Source organism: Nelumbo lutea, chromosome 2 (assembly GCF_056320005.1).
Source record: "Nelumbo lutea isolate HS-2025 chromosome 2, American lotus-T2T, whole genome shotgun sequence".
In the NCBI taxonomy this organism is placed as follows: domain Eukaryota; kingdom Viridiplantae; phylum Streptophyta; class Magnoliopsida; order Proteales; family Nelumbonaceae; genus Nelumbo; species Nelumbo lutea.
In genome coordinates, this window is record NC_142685.1 from 113656188 (window position 1) to 113675349 (window position 19162).

A 19162-nucleotide genomic window follows, 5' to 3' on the forward strand; every position below is an offset into this window, starting at 1 on the left:
GTGTAAATAGCTGCTAATCAAGCCCGGATTTCTTATCAACAAAATACCTTCCAACCCCCTGCCAACATGTTTCATATACGAGATTGGATCTGCTCCTCACGCTCGGCGCCTCACACACATCCTAGATCCAACCTCTTGCTTAACTACCGTCCATAAAATGGGCCCAGCTAGCTAGAGTTCCACTTAAACGCACTTATCATTTACGTTGTCATGACTCGTGAAACACTTTATCATTTCCAAACCACTCGGACAGAATACGGTCGGCCGTTTCAGTTCGAAGTTCGAAAAGGGAAATGTTACAGTAGGTGAGTCTCTATCTCCACGCCTATGATTTCCTTTAACTCGTTTATGGAAAGTCGGGGAGCTGTTGAGCAGCCCACGCTCTGAGGCTCAGCTGCAAATAGAAGCAGTTTCTGTGTTAATAAATGCTCCACCTTTTCCCTCTTAACATCAGAAAAACTCAAAAACCAGAATTCTAATGGCGGAGACGGGAGACCCCGCTGTGTCTTCCAAAAGCTACGAATGAATGATAGTCTCTCTGCATGGTGGAATTCGCGTCGGATTCACGAAGTTGAGGAAGGATTCGAGAGGGGGGAGGGGTAAGGGTTTTACGAGTCCACGTCTGATTCTATTCTGACGTGCTGGAGGTCGATAATGGAAGGCTTGCGTGCGATTCCGTAGCTCAAAGTAGGGTCCTCCTGCAACTAGTATCATATTCCTCTGAAAAAAAGATTATCTACGGAGATTTTGATCGATCATTCCGTCCTTATTCCTTATCCTCTTTTTGGCTTTTAATTATTTGTTATATATACACGGAGACATTTTTTTGATTTTGAGGCCTTGGCCTACAGATCTACGTCTACTTGCTGTGATTTGAAGATAAGCTTCTAGATTCCGGTATTGATTCCATTCCGTGATCAGTTTCTGCTATTTATTATGTAGATTCGGCGTTTGATTTGATCCATCCGCAGCTCGAAGCTGAAGCTAATCCATCTATCTTTCTGAAGTCGTCGGAGCTCTTCTCGATTAATAGGTATGAATTCAAACATTCCTGTCTAAATTTTGGTTTTCTTTTGAAGTTTGTAGTAGAATTTGTACTGGACTGAAACAAAGCATAGGTTCCGTCTTTGCCCTGCTTCCATCTTCGATGCGCAATGGATTGGTTTGAGCTAATTTTAATTAAGGTTTAAAATTTCGTAACGTATTGGTTAGATTTAAGCTGTATATGGTTGCAATGCAAATAAATTTTAACTGATGCAAAATCATGACAGTGCAAATGATTTGGATGCAGTATAAATGAAAAATCTAAAACAAAATTATACAAAAATTTGCATTTTTTACATTTGCACTTTCCGTATTAGTTTAAATAAATCTGCACTGCAACCAAATGCAGCCTTAAGACCAACCCTTGACTAATTTTTGAAAAGAAACGGTATGCGTGTTGTCAAAACATTCAATACACACCATCCTAACATTATCAAGGTGTGTCAAAATTTTGAACCTTAGACCCTAATCCAATTGGGAAGGGTTGGTCTGATTTTCTTTTTCTTCTTCTAGACATTTTTATTTTCAGAATTAAAATTTTAATACATAAAGATAAATTTATGGTGCTTTAGTAATGCTATGCGCCTATGCCTATATCATTAGGCATTGCACAAAACCTTGACCCTGACCCAACCCTAATGCAAGTTCGGTTGGGTCTAGGCCAGACTAGAGTAGAGACCATATGGGCAAGTTGACATGTTTCAATATCATAACTATGACAAAATTACAATTATGTGTATATCATGAGAAAAAAATAGCTATTAGATTGGTGATATCTTTATAGAAAAACATGGTCTCAGAAAATGGTCTCATGTTTAGTTCTATTTTTTTAGAAAAACATTGTCCCAGACCATGTTTTGGAAATCGGGAAAGTGTGGTATAAGGAAATGTTAAATTCAACATTTTTTGAGGTTTCGGTTTGTTGCTGCCAAGGGTGTAATGACGTGACACCAATGTGGCATCATCTGAAGCATTGGATAATGTAAACTAATGTTGAAAATGGTTATACAGCACTGGCACCAAGCAAAACCAATTTTGTTTCCCAAAAACATCCTATGTGGCAGCACGGATGTCAAACAAAAAACGAGTCATTTTCTGAGAAAATAGTGCAATAGATCCTCATCCATACAGCACCGTTTTCTCAGAAAATAGTTCTGGAGCAACGGCATCCATGCCTAACACCTACTATGTGGAATTAAAAAACTTGTGACTAGCCAAATACTTAAAAAGAAGCCCATTTCAAGAGTTACTATTTTACGATCCCGTTTAAGCCAAAAATTACTACCAAACATGGCGTAGGATGTGATTTTTTCGGTTTAGGTTTAGACTAACCCGGACCAAGTTGCATTCCTGAAAGGAAGTCTAATAATTTGTCCATTTTTACCGTGTGAATCAGCAATTTCCCCTGTAAATTGTAAAAAACGGAAAAAAAAAACATAGTTTTGGCCGTAAAAGGGCTTGGATTTTACCATGATCTATGTTGTGATTGTAACTTATTGGTTTGGATTGGAAAAGAATGATACGTGCATGCATGCAGCAGCCGAAGACCCGGTCAAAGTGGATAGCAGCAGAAGACCCGGTCATGTTAGCTCTTAATTGGGATAAGCCTTATCCATTCAGTTTTAATTCTGTTAGAATAGATAAGTCTTCAATTCTGCTCATAGATAAGTGCATTTTGTTTCCTAGATAAGTGCATTAGATAAGTCTTCAATTTCTGTTCCTAGATAAGTGCATTCTGTTTTTTTGTTGATAAGCTCCTAAGATTAAGGGGCAGTAGTTCCTATTTCTACTCCCAGTTTGTAGCACCATAAGGCTATAAATATAGCCGGAATGAATGGAGTTGGCATTGGCTTTTCTACAAACAAACTCTCTCTCTCTCTCTTCTCCTTATTCTAGATCCTTCTCCCTCTTGTTAGATAACTTGAGCGTATCATTGGTATCAGAGCCGGTTCGACCATGGACACCCGTGGAAAGACGAACGCGGAGTTCCGTAATGAGGTCAATGAAACCTTAGCACGGCATGAGTCGAGCTTCGACCAAATGAACACTGTCTTGCAAGCAGTGTTAACTGAACTCCAAGCCCTTCGAGCCTCACAAACCACTCCCAATACCACTCCCGAGACCAACCCCTTCGCCCATGAAGAATCCTCACAGCCCCATACTTCCCGTTCAAGCTCCACCCATGACCACCCTCATCAACACGTCAAGCTGTCATTCCCAAAATTTAATGGGGATGATCCGAGCGGTTGGATTTACAAGGCGGAGCAGTATTTTGAATTTCAAAATATTGTTCCGGACCAACAGGTGCAGCTAGCTTCCTTCCATTTGGAAGGCATCGCCTTACAGTGGCACAGGTGGTTGACCAAGCATCGCAGACCGCTCACATGGGAAGAACTCTCCAAAGCGGTGTTACAACGGTTCGGCCCCACCGACTACGAGGACCCATCAGAGGCATTAACCCGCCTAAAGCAAACCACCACTGTGACGGCTTATCAAGAAGCCTTCGAGAGGCTCTCTCACCAAGTTGACGGCCTGCTCGAGAGCTTTCTCATTGGCTGTTTCATTGTAGGACTTCGTGATGACGTTCGTTTAGATGTGAAGATCAAGCAGCCTCGAACTTTGATAGAGGCGATTGGAGTGGCCCGGTTAATTGAGGAACGAAATCACTTACAGCGGAGAGCTAGCCAACCGATTCGATCCCCATCAGCCATGACAACCCAGAAGGCGTCGCCCAACCCCATGGCCGGTGTACTTGGGCCTCCACCAAGCTCGCGCGCGAACCAGGTTTCCAGTGCTCCTTCCTCAACATTCCGGCGACTCACCAACCAGGAGGCGCGAGAACGTCGTGAGAAGGGGCTGTGTTACTACTGTGATGAGAAGTTCACCTCCGGCCACCGTTGTGCACGTCCACAACTGTTCATGATTGAGGATTCGGAACCGGCAGACGCGGAGACTGTCGAATCAGAGGAGGAAAACCAAGAAGCCATCCCTGAAATCTCCTTCCACACTATTGCAGGAGCTGAGCACCCGCAAACCATACGTGGTCTTGGGAAACTAAAAAACAAGAATGTGACCGTATTAATTGATGGCGGCAGCACCCACAACTTCATTGACCAAGCCATCGTCTCCAAGCTCGGGTTGCCAGTGAACCGAGACAAGAAATTTCAAGTTATGGTGGCCAACCGTGAAAAGATCGAGTGTATGGGGCAGTGCCGATCTCTCACCCTCGCCATTCAAGGACACCCCGTTACCGTTGACTATTATGTTCTTCCCGTCGCAGCATGCCAGTTGGTGTTGGGAGTACAGTGGCTAGAGACGCTTGGACCCGTCGAGATGGATTACAAACAACTAACCTTGACGTTCAAAAAGGAGGGACTCTCTTGCACCTTCCAAGGATTGGGACGAGCCAGCATCGAAGCCTTAACCAACAAGGAATGCAATGGGTTACAAGGTACGGGATTTTTTTTTCAAATAGTTCCTTCACATAGCAGCGACCAACCAGGTTTTCTTCCACCCGAGATGGACCACCTTCTCACCGAATTTTCCCATGTGTTTGAGCCACCCACAAGCCTGCCTCCTAAACGACCACATGACCACCGGATTGCACTGCTTCCCGACAAAGGACCGGTGAGTGTGAGGCCATATCGATACCCGTATTACCAGAAGACCGAAATAGAGAAGATGGTGAAGGAGCTTTTGCAGACAGGGCTAATAAGACCAAGCAATAGCCCATTCTCATCGCTGGTTTTGCTAGTGAAGAAGGCTGATGGAGCTTGGCGGTTTTGCGTGGATTACCGAGCACTGAACGAAATCACTATTAAAAACAAGTATCCCATTCCCGTGATTGATGAATTATTAGATGAGCTCTACGGCACCAAATTTTACTCCAAACTAGATCTACGGTCGGGATACCATCAGATTCGAGTGCAAGAAGAAGACGTTCCTAAAACGGCTTTCCGAACACATGAAGGGCATTACGAGTTCTTAGTGATGCTGTTCGGCTTGACGAATGCACCTGCAACTTTTCAAAGCCTCATGAACGACCTCTTCCGCCCATACCTCCGGAAATTTATTTTGGTCTTCTTCGATGACATTCTGGTTTATTCTAAATCATGGGAAGACCACCTATCTCATTTGAGAGTTGTTCTAACTGTATTATCCTCTAACAAATTATTTGCAAAAATGTCAAAATGTCAATTTGGGGTTTCACAGGTCGAGTACTTGGGTCATGTGATTTCAGAACAAGGCGTGTCCGTTGATCCAGCCAAAATACAAGCTGTTCTCGCATGGCCTACACCGGCATCAGCAAAGGGGGTCCGTGGCTTCCTCGGGTTAGCAGGATATTACCGGAAGTTCATCCGCGACTTCGGAAGCATTGCAGCTCCCTTAACCCAACTGTTGACCAAAGGGGGATTTCAATGGAACGAGGCAGCAGAGCTGGCCTTTCAACAATTGAAGAAGGCACTCACTTCACCGCCAATCCTACGTCTACCAGATTTCTCCCAACGGTTTGTGATTGAATGCGATGCGAGTGGAACCGGGATTGGCGCCATCCTCATCCAGCAAAACCGACCGGTGGCCTACTTCAGTGAAGCATTGAAAGGTTCAGCCTTGGCATTATCCACCTATGAGAAGGAGATGTTAGCTATTGTCAAAGCCGTTAAGAAATGGCGCCCATATCTGCTTGGGAAACCATTCACAGTCCGCACCGACCAAAAAAGTCTTAAATATTTACTCGAGCAGAGGATAACCACACCGGCACAAACGCGGTGGCTGCCAAAGATACTGGGCTACGACTATGAGATCGAGTATAAAAAAGGGGCTGAGAACCAAGGTGTGGATTCCTTGTCACGTATGGCTGAATTTTAGTTTCTTTCCATCTCTATACCACACGCAGACTGGTGGCCGATGCTACAAGAAGAGGTCAAACAAGACACCTTTTATGGGGAATTGATGAAAAAGCGACCCTCCCACAAGTTGCTTCAACGGGATGGGGTATGGTTCAAGGGGGACAAGATTTATTTGAGCCCCACCTCCACCATGATTTCAAAGGTGGTGGCGGACTGCCACTCATCCCCTGTAGGGGGACACTTTGGGTTTCATAAGACCCTCTCTCGCATCAAGCACAGCTTCCTTTGGCCCCACATGCGTCGGACGGTGAAGGAGTTCTTGCAACAATGTGACGTATGTCAGCGCTTCAAAACAGATTGCATGAGACCAACGGGATTGCTTCAGCCATTACCAATTCCTACTCAAATGTGGACAGACATCTCCATGGACTTCATCGAAGGATTGCCTTCCTCCAATGGGTACACGGTTATCATGGTAATTGTGGATCGGTTGACAAAATATGCCCACTTCATTCCCTTAAAACACCCATTCAATGCCACCACAGTCGCGAAGGCATTTGTTGCCAACATTGTCCGCCTACACGGAGTACCAACATCCATTGTTAGTGACCGTGACAAGGTATTCATCAGCTCATTCTGGCAGACACTTTTTCAGATGCATGGGACGAAATTGTGTATGAGCTCCAGTTACCACCCCCAAACCGATGGGCAAACCGAAGTTGTTAACCGGACGTTGGAGCAATATCTACGGTGCTTTGCAGGTGACCAGCCGCGAAAATGGGTAGAGTGGGTTCTTTGGGCAGAATACAGCTACAACACCTCCACTCACTCTTCCACCAAAATGACACCCTTCGAAGCAGTCTACGGAATCCCACCCCCTAGTCTCCTGACCTATGTATCGGGTACAGCTCGAGTAGGGGCAGTTGACGAATACTTGCGTGACCGGGACATCATCCTACGCGAGCTACAACATAACCTCCAGGTAGCCCGGAACTGGATGAAATGTCAAGCGGACCAGCATCGACGAGAAGTCTCGTTCGTAGCAGGTGACTTCGTGTATGTGAAGCTACAGCCTTACCGGCAGACCTCGGTGGTGTTTCGACGTTCCATGAAGCTCGCCCCACGTTATTTTGGGCCGTACCCAATCATTGAGAAGATTGGTCCAGTAGCCTACCGCTTAGCCTTGCCCCCCGGCTCTCAAATCCACAATGTGTTTCATGTCAGTTTGTTGCGGAAGCACTTGGGACCCATCACCCCTACTTCCACTCAACTTCCTCCAATCTCGGATACTTCGACCATCCTACCCCAACCGGAAGCAATCCTGGATCGCCGTATTATTCACAAGGGCAAATACCGCCCAAAATCCGAAGTCTTGGTCAAATGGATTGGGGCGCCAGCTGAGGATGCAACCTGGGAGAATGAATGGCGCTTCAGAAAAGCTTATCCCGACTTCCTTGCGGACAAGGGTCCTTCAGGGGGGGAGGAGAATGATACGTGCATGCATGCAGCAGCCGAAGACCCGGTCAAAGTGGATAGCAGCAGAAGACCCGGTCATGTTAGCTCTTAATTGGGATAAGCCTTATCCATTCAGTTTTAATTCTGTTAGAATAGATAAGTCTTCAATTCTGCTCCTAGATAAATGCATTCTGTTTCCTAGATAAGTGCATTAGATAAGTCTTCAATTTCTGTTCCTAGATAAGTGCATTCTGTTTCCTAGATAAGTGCATTCTGTTTTTTTGTTGATAAGCTCCTAAGATTAAGGGGCAGGAGTTCCTATTTCTACTCCCAGTTTGTAGCACCATAAGGCTATAAATATAGCCGGAATGAATGGAATTAGCATTGGCTTTTCTACAAACAAACTCTCTCTCTCTCTCTTCTCCTTATTCTAGATCCTTCTCCGTATCAAATTTCACCGAAGTAGATGAGCTCTTTCACAGAATTCAACATAATGTATTCAACACCCAACTGTGCCAGCCTGAACTTTGATCTGTGTGTCAAATACCATATAACCTTCAAAGCCAGACCTCTGCTTTGTACAAAAACAAGCGTGACCCGGGTTGGTTTGTCAAAGCCCATCATAACATGGGTCAAGCCCAATTATTTCACTAATGCTTTGGTAAGCTCACCTTGGCGCATGATGATTGATCACCGAAATCCGATCTGCACAGATATATTATAATATAATCCTATATTAATAATATATTATATATTATAATATAATGTTATATTTGAATACACCTGAAAAATAATTAGGCTTGATGCTTAGAGTGGGGTGTAATCAAGTCGAGTCAAGCTAAAATATTGGAGACTGGAACTCGACGCAGCCCCAAAGTTCATGATACTGTTCATTTTTCCTTAAATTTACGAGCCATTCAAATCGATTGTTGGAAACTGGAACTCGACTCGACCAAGTATTCGACTTGACTAGAGTTACGGTCAACTCGAACTTGATTGTTGTGAGCCAAATTCGAGTATTTACTATTTAAAGAGCTGAACCCAAATAACTTGCGAGTAGGCTCGCGGCTCTCTTACACCCCTATCTTAGAGCCGGAGCCGGAAGCCGCAGGCCTGAAAACTTGCCTTGTCGAAGCCCAATAAAGATCGGGCTGGGCCGTCGGGTGAGATTCAGTAGTGCACTGACACGACCTAAAAAAGCCAAAAAAAAAAAAAATCAGAAGATAAGGACTAAAACACGTCAGCGCTTGTCAGCTGGTGTATAAAACTCGGTTTCGATTTTCTCCTTCGCAAAAAGTTGCTTGAGATCCGTTTGTCCCTTTCGCCTAAAGAGCCGCCCCAAGCACCCAATTCCCTTTTCTTTCTTATCCGCTGATTGGGGCTTCTTATATAGTTATGCACACTAACGTGGACTTTGACCACCTTCCCCGGATGAAACTAAGGTTTGAGATGGATTAGATAGGTCATTGCTGACTCTGCTTGTAATTGTATATTTGTATATGAGTTGGCATCAATGGAGCGCGTGCTTGATCTTCCTCATCTGTCTCTTTTTTTCAGGTTCCTTGGAAGTTAGAACTGACTACATGCAGCAGGGGCACCACAGCTGGTCCTAGAGAACTACTGGTAAGATACCCGTTTCTGGAAACAAACACATCTGTTATGATTCAACACCTTGACAAGGTAGTTAGAACTTAGAAATGATCCGTCTTCCACAGTTTTAGATACCCATTTGGGTAATGTAATGGGGATTTGGATATGCTCTATCTTTTCCGGTTTTAGTTTGGGTTAGTAGCAGGAAGGCTCATGAATTCCCCCTACCTTTCCAGTATTTTCAGGTTTTAGATCAATATTGGCTTACATTCTGCAACAGACCAATAACTCTAGCAGTCTAGCCCACTAGAGCTTCTGGTAAGATACCCTTTTGGGTTTGAAAGGGAAATAATAAGAAAGATATTTAAATGAGTACTTAGATTTGGTTCTTCTTCTATGATATTAAATATAAGAAATCTGATTACTTATGTTTAGTTCTTCAGCCAGTTCTTGGATCAACCATGAATGCATTGGCGGCCACCAATAGAAATTTTAAGCTGGCAGCCAGGCTTCTGGGATTGGACTCGAAACTTGAGAAGAGTTTACTAATTCCCTTCAGAGAGATCAAGGTGACAATTTGCTTTTCACCTTTGCTTTTCTTTCTTATGGTATTAGTTACTTGTTTTCATCTGACAAATATTATTAATTCTCTTACAAATTTTGTAAATCAGCCCCAACTTTCATGAACTTAGGATTTATTACCCCAAATATCAGTCTTTAAATTTCAGTTTTCAAATGCAGATAGTCAGTGGCTCAGTGCGCAACTTACCAGTTTATCAAAAGGAAAAAAAAATCCTTAATAACATCTTAGAGTATCGGATTTTGGACTTACTACCCCAGTCATTGCCAAACCATCATGACTCAGTACAGTTCTTAGTCTATAACTGACCCTATAAAAACTACTGCATCTGCATCTATGAGCAAAAGCATTGTCAAAAATCAGAATATTAATTTTAAGTGTCATGTGGGAAAATACATGACGTTATTTTCTTTTTGGAAGAATAAAGTGCATTCCAACAAATATGGTTGGTGGTCTCTAGTCATCCGTTCTGCATTCTTTTGTTGTTGTTTACTTGTATGGTTTGCTCTTTCTGAGTTTGCTCAATTCATCACTGCATTTGAACTCAATTTCAGGTTGAATGCACCATCCCCAAAGATGATGGCACGTTGGCTTCTTTTGTTGGGTTCAGGGTTCAGCATGATAATGCAAGAGGCCCCATGAAAGGAGGAATTAGATACCACCCAGAGGTTGGTTATGTACAAAGCTTAAATCTGAAAGGGAAATACTAATTTGTTATTGACTATGATCGTTTAACAAGTTCAAATCCTATGCATTCCTCTGCATAAAGCCTTTCATATTTAACCTTTAGCCAATAATAATGAAGTGGTGTTCGTATCTCCTGTTTCTTGGATTTACGGTATCTTATACTCTTTCTATTGTTCCCTAGAAGTATGGAAGAAATGATGTTATGTTATAAAGATTAACAACTTATCAGGCTTCAGTTGAGAATAATTCTATTGACAATGCAGGTTGATCCAGATGAGGTGAATGCTCTAGCACAGCTAATGACATGGAAGACAGCAGTAGCAAATATTCCATATGGTGGTGCTAAAGGGGGAATAGGATGTGATCCAGGGAAACTAAGCATATCTGAGCTAGAGAGACTCACTAGAGTTTTCACTCAAAAAATCCATGATCTAATTGGAGTCCATACGGATGTTCCAGCACCTGATATGGGAACAAATGCACAGGTTTGTTGTGTTCCATGTAAGATTTTTTATTAATTCATGAAATACCTCAGTTTTAACAACTAGATCTGCTATGATAATTCTGGTAGTTGCATTTTTGATAACCTCTATTTTGTGAGAGAATCAGAGATATTAACTGATTCTATTAGTTTCATTTTTTCTTGGTAAACAACAATTCTAGTAGTTTACCATGTGGCAGTACAAAGTACAATTACATGATTCCCAATTATACACATTAAAAGTTTAATTGGAATTTATTCTAATTTTATCAATTGATTTCTGTTTGTTCCAATTGTTAACAGACAATGGCATGGATACTAGATGAATATTCAAAGTTTCATGGCTATTCACCTGCAATTGTGACTGGAAAACCTGTTGTAAGTATTACTGAACCCTGTGACCTGCATTTTTTGTATCACCCACAAATAACATGCTTTTAATGCAAAGTTGGTCCTTATACCTTGTGGAGGTTTTTGCTAATACCTTATTTACTTATGCATCTATTAAGTCTTGTGAAGCTTCAATGCTGATATGTTTTAGTTACTTGCATTTTTTATTTATTTCTCTGTTCCAATAATTATGTTATAACTTAAAAGTAAGTTATAAGTTCAAATATCTTCTTCCTTATTTCTGAATTTTTTTTTTCTGGTGCAATGTTCCCATTGACATTACCAGTTAGTACAAATTTCTTTCTTTCTATGGTTTGACTATGGTAATTTCTCTCTTAGGATCTAGGTGGATCTCTGGGTAGGGAAGCAGCCACAGGAAGAGGAGTACTTTATGCAACAGAAGCCCTGCTTCAAGAATATGGAAATAGCATCTCAGATCAGCGATTTGTTATACAGGTCCATCTTTCTTGTCCAAGTAACAAGTTGAAATCCTTTTAGGTACAAAGCCTTTCATGGATCAGGATGTCCTTACCTCTGTGAGTCCGGATCACCTTCCAACAAAACATGTTCCAACCCTCTACCAACATGATCTCACACTGCACATCTCATACAAGGCGGGTCCCACTTTTATGGTGGGTCCCAGTCTCATGATGAGAATGTGTTTGTTGGCAGAAAATCCCTACTCTACCTCTGTGGCCTCCCAATTTACCTCAAGTATAAATGCCATGGATGGGAAAATTGGAAATGTAAACATAAATAGTTCTTGAAATCCTAGTAGTTATCTTTGTTTAACCTTGTGGTTAAACAAGGAAGCTACCCAGGAGAAAAGTAAAAAAAACTGGAGAAAATGGAGCCCTTAGGTTGGTTTGGCAGAAGAAAACAAACATAGAAGCTTAAGTATTGTATCCATACTTCCTTTCCATTAATAAAATTCTCTTTGATCATGGTTATTAATAAAAACATAGCATCCATTATATCCATTTTTCATTCCATCTCATTAAGGAGTCCCATAACATTTTTTTTTTCTTTTAATTTTTCAGGGGTTTGGTAATGTAGGCTCCTGGGCTGCTAAACTAATCAGTGAAAATGGTGGGAAGATTGTGGCAGTAAGTGATATTACAGGCGCAATAAAGAATAGCAAAGGGCTTGATGTACCAAAACTACTCAAACATTCTAAAGAACAGCATGGAATCAAAGGTTTCGATGGTGGAGATCCCATTGATCCAAAATCAATATTGGTTGAGGACTGTGACGTACTCATCCCAGCAGCCCTTGGTGGTGTTATCAACAGGTTCTTCTCCTGATAACTCAGAACACTAGTGTTGTTTGAAATTGGGTGTTTCTTAAGAATCCCTACTGGATATATGAAATATTTGTAGAGTCCCAACTTTGCATGGCTTCCCTTTGCATTGCCATAGATTGCTAAGTTCAGTAAAAAATATGTTGTTTTTCTCTGATGAAGGGAAAACGCAAATGAAATCAAAGCCAAGTTCATTATAGAGGCAGCTAACCATCCAACTGACCCAGAGGCTGATGAGGTGAGAACATTGAATGGAGCTGAGAATTATAAGCAATCAAATAGTTATTAGAAAGAAGTTTAGCTTTTCTATCATGACCTAAATTTGATTACGCTATGCAGATTTTAGAAAAGAAAGGTGTTGTAATTCTTCCAGACATATTTGCGAACTCAGGTGGAGTTACTGTGAGTTATTTCGAGTGGGTTCAGGTACCAAAAAGTTATCACCAATTGTGACTGCCTTTTAACTTTTACTGCTTACTGATTTTGCAAAATATGAATCTACAGTTGTTCCAACTTCACTCATGCTTTCCATGAACTGATGTTTATGGTGTTCTGATTGTGGAATGGTTTACTACATTGTAGAATATCCAAGGATTTATGTGGGAAGAGGAAAAAGTGAATAATGAGCTTAAGACATACATGACCAAGGGCTTCAAGGATGTGAAGGAGATGTGCAAAACCCACAACTGTGATCTCCGCATGGGAGCCTTCACTCTTGGTGTTAACAGGGTTGCACGAGCAACCGTTCTCAGAGGTTGGGAAGCCTAAGCTGTAATGAGGATGAACATGATGAGAATGATAAAGACCTTAATTTCCTTCCCCTTTTTTCACTTTACCAGAAAAATAAGGTTCCTTTGCCTGCCAAGAACTTGGCATGAGCTTCTCTAATTTTATATATTGCTTTACAGCTGCTTTTGTTTTTCATTGTTTTTGTCTAACATTTATGGTTTGATTGTGAACTGAGAATCAATACAAGTTATGCCATCTCTTCTTTGCGGAACCCGTTTTCTCATTCTTAGAAGTGTTGTTTCTTTGTTCAACAAGCTAATGCTTTTAGACATCAAGCGATCAGACTCTACTGTCCACATATCAAGATATTCATCCTTACTATTCATGCATCCATCAATCCTAGTCACGTGGTTGTGTTGGACAGTGTATGCCCTCAGGTCCATTGGTGTTTATAGTTGACTGTTATATACATCTTGATTCTTGAATGCTGCCCTTCCAATGTTTTCAACATGCTGTTGCCGTAGATGGTTGGATCGTTTGAACTGAATGTTACCTGGCCCCTTTTGTGGTCCGGTTTTTCTAAAACCTGGAAATTGTCCAAAAACTGTTGACTTAGTCAAAAGCCATCAGACCCAGGTGGTTGAATCATTGGCCCATTTGACTTGATCACCTGGGTCACGAGTTGCATACATGTATATCAAAACTTACAGAGGCCATACTTTGTGCTTGGTTGTTTGATTTGGGTGATCTAATTTTTTTTTTGGAAAATTTTTCGAGATCTATGTGATCCAAGGTTCTGGAGGTGCCTTACCCTATTATTTTGCCAAACCCTCTTTTCGGCCTCAAACCCCCATTTATATTTTTTTTTATTGATGCAAAATTAAGAAGTACAATAAAACATAAATTAGAACTAAATTGAAACACATTATATTGGACTTTTGGCTTTAACAACCCTTGAACTTTGCAAAAAAAAAATCACTTTAAACCCTAAAGAATTAAAAGGGCCATTTTTACCATCAAACTACAAACCACTTTAAGGCAAAAATAGACAACAATAGAGATTTTGTTGATGGACCCATTAGACAATGAATAAAATAGTAAAAGCATGCTTATGTGGCACTACTCAAGTTTGAAAATGCTACTTTTAAGTTAACTAAGTAAATTACTTTAGGGTCTATGATGGTATAAAGTTATTTAAGTAAATTAAATAAATTACATTTATTAAGATAATTAAGTAAATTAAGCCAACAATGTAAATTAAGCAATTGAATAAGAAAATTAAATTAATTAAGGAAACTAAGTTAATTAAGTAAATTAAATAAACATAGATAAGTAAATTAAGCCAAACAAACAAAATTTTAAAAGGGCAAATTTCTTAAACTATCCTTATGGTTTAGCTAAAGTTAATTGACTAAGTATACCCCTACTGTTTGACTATTGTCTAATGCTACATTTTTTTTTTATGTTTCTAGCAATCGACTAACTCTACTCTTATTGTTAGCATATGTTAATATTCAGTCACATATGACATATAATTTTTTTAAACCTAATTTTACCCTTCATGCCTCTCCCTCTCCCTTCTTCACTATCTTCTTCAAGAGCCACTCCCACCGGCACCTCCTACCAATCTACCAATGGAAACCCAGAAGCTCCACTCTGTGGTGAAGAGAAAACAATGATTAACCTTCTTAATAACATGAAAACAAAACAGTTTTTCTTTGTATTGCTTTTACTTTTTAGGGCGCCCTTGTTTTTAAACCCTAAAAATATCTTTCTTATCTATCGTCTACCGATGAACTAAAAACTCGCAGCGAATCAATCAACGATCTACGGAAGAGGAAGGGGAAGAGCTTGAATCCTCTCATCACTTTCGAGCACAAGAGGTAGCCAAAAATCACTTATGTCTTTCTACCTCTCCATGCGTCCTTGAATCTCGAAATCATCGCAAGTCTCTCTTGAGGAAAAATGAATCGAGTATGATTAGAAACCATTAAATTTTGTATTTGTCTATCACACATCTGATTTCTATCATCTCATCTGCGGTCACCCCCCCATCAACATCATCTCCGATATGTTCTTAGCATGGACGGTCGATGATGCACACAGCTCTTGGTCCCTTCATCTTCTCCGATGTTGCACTCATCTTCCCCACACACTCACCTGCGCCAACGTGCTCACCCTACACCGCACCCAACTCTCCAACAACATGAAAGTTGCATCGAAGGAAAAGAGGATTGGAATTCATCAAACGACTAGAGATGCAGATGGAGGAGTTTAACGAAGTAATCAGAGACTACTGTTTAGTTGATTTGGTGTTGAGGGCCCGAGAATAGGATCTTGTCACGGGTCGGTCCATGGGGAAAACCTCCTATTTTTCCTTGTTCCTTCCTGCTCGTGATGAACCTATCTTGGCGCCTTTGGTGATTTGTCCAAGAGATCACCAATTCTCCTAACTCACTCTCTGACTGAATAATTTGTTATCCTCATTCAATAATGGTGTTTCCTTAAATAGGAGATTACAAGAGTCCTAATCTTAGGGAGTCTCCTTGCTGAATAGGGAGACTTCCAATTCTATCTTGCTAAGGATAAGATAAGCTAATCCCAATCTGATAATAAGATAAACTAATCCTAATTTGATAACAAGATAAACTAATCCTAATATGATAATAAGATAAACTAATCATAATCTGATAACTTACTAACAAGATAAGATAAGAGCAAGAACAATAGAATAAGATAAGAACAAGCAAGATGATCTAATCTAATCTGGCGGTGGGTCAGGTTCCTGTTGTTGCCGACGACGATGGTACGTCTTTCCGAGGAATGCGTCCATAACATTTGGGTGGGCAAGGACCAAAATACACTTGGTCAAACAATCGGCAAAATGATGAAAATATAAAGGAAAGACTAGATGGGGGCCTCTCCTCGATGAACTGGCATACTATATACAATGAAGCAATGGTAATTCATGAGGTATTTTTGGGATTTGATCATTGCCCTTTGGTTCTAGACTGTGAACCCCAACATTGGAAAGGAAGATGCCCATTCGGTTTTAGTTTAATCCAAGACAGAGTTGAAGCTGCAAAGAGAAAACTGTTGGATTGTATCACTACTTCCAGCAATCCAGAAGAAGAAGAAGAAGAAAAAACCTTAAACAGCAATTGGATTTGGAACTAAAACGAGAGGAAGATTTCTGGAGGCAAAAGTGAAGGGTGGATTGGCTTTCTAAGGAAGATAGAAACACAAGCTTCTTCCATTAAACCTCAATTATTTGGAAACAGAAGAACATAATCTTGATTTTAAGGAACAGTGAAGGTCTTTGGTTAAGTAAGGATTGGGAAATTCAAAATGAAATTATTCAGTTTTTCCAGTAGTTCTAGAAATCATCAACAAGGCCCTGTTTGATGATTAAGTGGTTGTTAAGCATAAGTACTTCTTAACAACCACTTAAGGCTATTTGGTGACCCACTTACCAATTAACTTATTATGTTTTAAGCACTTATTGGGGTGAAGATGTTTGATAAGCTACTTCCCCATAAGTGTTTATATTGATACAAATGACAATTTTAGTCATCACTTCACTCATACATATATACAATGCTTTTCACATGTTATATTATACATTTTAATGAAAAAATGTCACATCATGACAACCGAGAAACCATGTGGACTCACACGTAAATCACCATGTGGACCTAATTAATAATAATAATAACAACAACAACAACAACAACAACAACAACAACAACAACAACAACAAATAATAAATATTATTGATAAATAATAATAATAATAATAATAATAATAATAATAATAATAATAATATATAATACATTTTTCTGCATGATTTTTAACAAAAAAATGGATTTCTCATATGAAACCAAAATATTTTTGAATCAAACAAATAATCATACAAAAAAATAAAAAAAAACATCAAATATGGAGGGGAGGAGTTGGGCGAACTAACCTCCTTGTTGTCGGTGGCTAGAGAATAGAGATGTATTCTACTTGAATAGGCCTTTGGTCCGAATGTGTAAATCAACAAGGCCAAATAAAGGTTGTATTCTACTTGAAATTATTTTTTCCATTTATAGTTTTAAGCATTAATGCTCTATTATATTGTTCTTTCGGGGTAAGGTCTATTCCCCCATCCTTTCTTATTAATTAATAAATTTTCTTTTTAGCTAAAAAAAAAGAATACATAACATTAGAGAATAGAGATATATCCAAATGCTCTCTATAAATTTTTATATTTTCTAATAATTTTTATGTTTATATATATTTTTAAGATTTTTTATTACTTAATTATAAAATCACGAATTGACTGGTTGGACCTAAAATATTGAATATTTAACCCATCACCAAAATTGGATGTGTTATCATTAATAAAATACTTCTTATTCATCATACTAATTTTTGTTTAATATGATGTAATATTAAGGGAAAATTCTTGATCAGTACCTTGAACTTTAGGGGTTGTCTCAATCAGTCCTAGAACATCAAAATGTGTTTATGTAGTACTTGAACTTTTAAAATGTGTCTAATAGGTCCCTGTTGTTAACAGTTTGTCAGTTATCTGTATCACGTGATGACATGTACCACTTAAAACTTTTAAAAATGTCAAAACTACCCTTCAAAAGAAGATACTGTTCATTGTCTTTTACCTTGAAACTGAAACGTTTCTTTCTCAATTTCCTCCCAATTTCGCCACTTCCCAGTTCTTTCTACCTTGAAATGGGAGGACTTGTTCATTGCCATCGTTGTCTTGTTGGTTTGGGTTGAAATTGAGGGCGGCGACGCGTCTCACACATGGTTAAATTTCAACGTAGGTTGGTTGATTAGTCTAAGTGTATCACGTCCCTGAGCCCAATAAACCGAGTGAGTCAAATTAATAGGTTGGATGAATTGGGCTTGACATCGGAGTTAGTCCAGCATCAAGCCTTAGGCCCAATTCTAACTTTCACTTGTTCCAAACTTGCAATCCATTGGCAACAAAACTTTAAAGTCTAAACCAAGGTTTTTAAAACCGACCTGGACAACAAACCAGTCAGGGGTTTGGTTCTCGGGTCGAACGTTCCCATAGTTCGAACCAAACAGATGGCCTGTTCTAACAAAAAAATAAAAAAAAAAATAAAAAAATAAAAGATGACCAAATTGTTGAATGGTTCGAACGCCTGGGTCAACGGTTTATTGACCAAATCAATTGTTTTGGGGGAAAAATGGTTCTGAGGTAAAACGAAACCTGTCACCTGACCAGTTCCCGATTTTTCCAATCCAGTCTAATTTTGAAAACCATGGTTTAAACCACACTAGGATTCTACTTTTTTTTTAACTTTTTTTTTCTCAATAAGAAATTTTGGAGCCGAAAGTTAAACAAGTAGTAGCAAGATACTCAAGCAACGTCCGCATTTGTTGGCCTTGGGCCACGACTGTCACTAAGAAGCAAGAATACCACCAAGACTGGTTTCTTCATGATCGTCAGTAATCGGTAATCTATCATTCCATAAGTTAGAAAATAAGATTGTTTGGAATTAAGGCAAAATGACAACATAGTTTACTAGAATCAAGATTTAAACGGAAGGTGTTTTGTTTAAATTGGTTTATGTGGATGTGGCAGATAAAGAAAATTTGGTGACATCTAATGGGTAGTTTTGACATTTCCAAAATTAACTGATGGACTGTTAATGGTGGGGACCTATTAGACACATTTTGACATCGGAGTTAGTCCATCATCAAGCCTTAGGCCCGACTTTCACTTGTTCCAAACTTCCAATCCATTGGCAACAAAACTTTAAAGTCTAAACCAAGGTTTTTAAAATCAACTTGGACAGCAAATCGGTTAGGGGTTCGGTTCCCGGGTCGAACGGTCCCATCGTTCGAACCAAACGGATGGCCTATTCTGATGAAAAATAAAAAAATTTAATAAAAATAAAATAAAATAAAAGCCGACCAAACTGTTGAATGGTTCGAACAATTCGACCGCCTGGGTCAGCGATTTATTGACTAAATCAACGGTTTTAGGGGAAATAACTGTTCTGGGGTAAAACGAAACCGGT

General features: G+C 39.9%; 1 protein-coding gene across 19 annotated transcripts; it reads left to right on the plus strand.

Annotated features, from left to right (window-relative positions):
- On the plus strand, positions 1-13377 carry LOC148872930 (glutamate dehydrogenase 1). Of its 19 annotated transcripts, none has more exons than XM_088968884.1 (14): positions 235-305; positions 455-687; positions 943-1033; positions 8907-8972; positions 9176-9257; positions 9383-9508; positions 10074-10187; positions 10470-10691; positions 10991-11065; positions 11417-11533; positions 12118-12368; positions 12540-12615; positions 12717-12803; positions 12960-13377. In XM_088968884.1, exons 6-14 carry the CDS (start codon positions 9401-9403, stop codon positions 13143-13145), a joined length of 1236 nt encoding a protein of 411 aa, XP_088825010.1. In that variant the 5' UTR covers positions 235-305; positions 455-687; positions 943-1033; positions 8907-8972; positions 9176-9257; positions 9383-9400; the 3' UTR covers positions 13146-13377. The 19 variants fall into 19 exon arrangements, with proteins under 19 accessions (XP_088825016.1, XP_088825015.1, XP_088825021.1 ...); XM_088968887.1 differs by lacking the exon at positions 235-305 and adding an exon at positions 852-897 and having other exon boundaries at positions 323-687; positions 972-1033; positions 9375-9508; XM_088968888.1 differs by lacking the exon at positions 235-305 and adding an exon at positions 852-897 and having other exon boundaries at positions 323-687; positions 972-1033.
- Positions 13378-19162: the final 5785 nt, after the last annotated feature.

Excerpts from the sequence above, each read along its gene's own strand:
- LOC148872930 (XM_088968890.1), top strand. The coding sequence starts at position 9,401 with ATGAATGCATTGGCGGCCACCAATAGAAATTTTAAGCTGGCAGCCAGG. Across the intron at positions 9,509-10,073 it reads TTCCCTTCAGAGAGATCAAG|GTTGAATGCACCATCCCCAA; the intron begins GTGACAATTTGC and ends ACTCAATTTCAG. Across the intron at positions 12,804-12,959 it reads GTTATTTCGAGTGGGTTCAG|AATATCCAAGGATTTATGTG; the intron begins GTACCAAAAAGT and ends ACTACATTGTAG.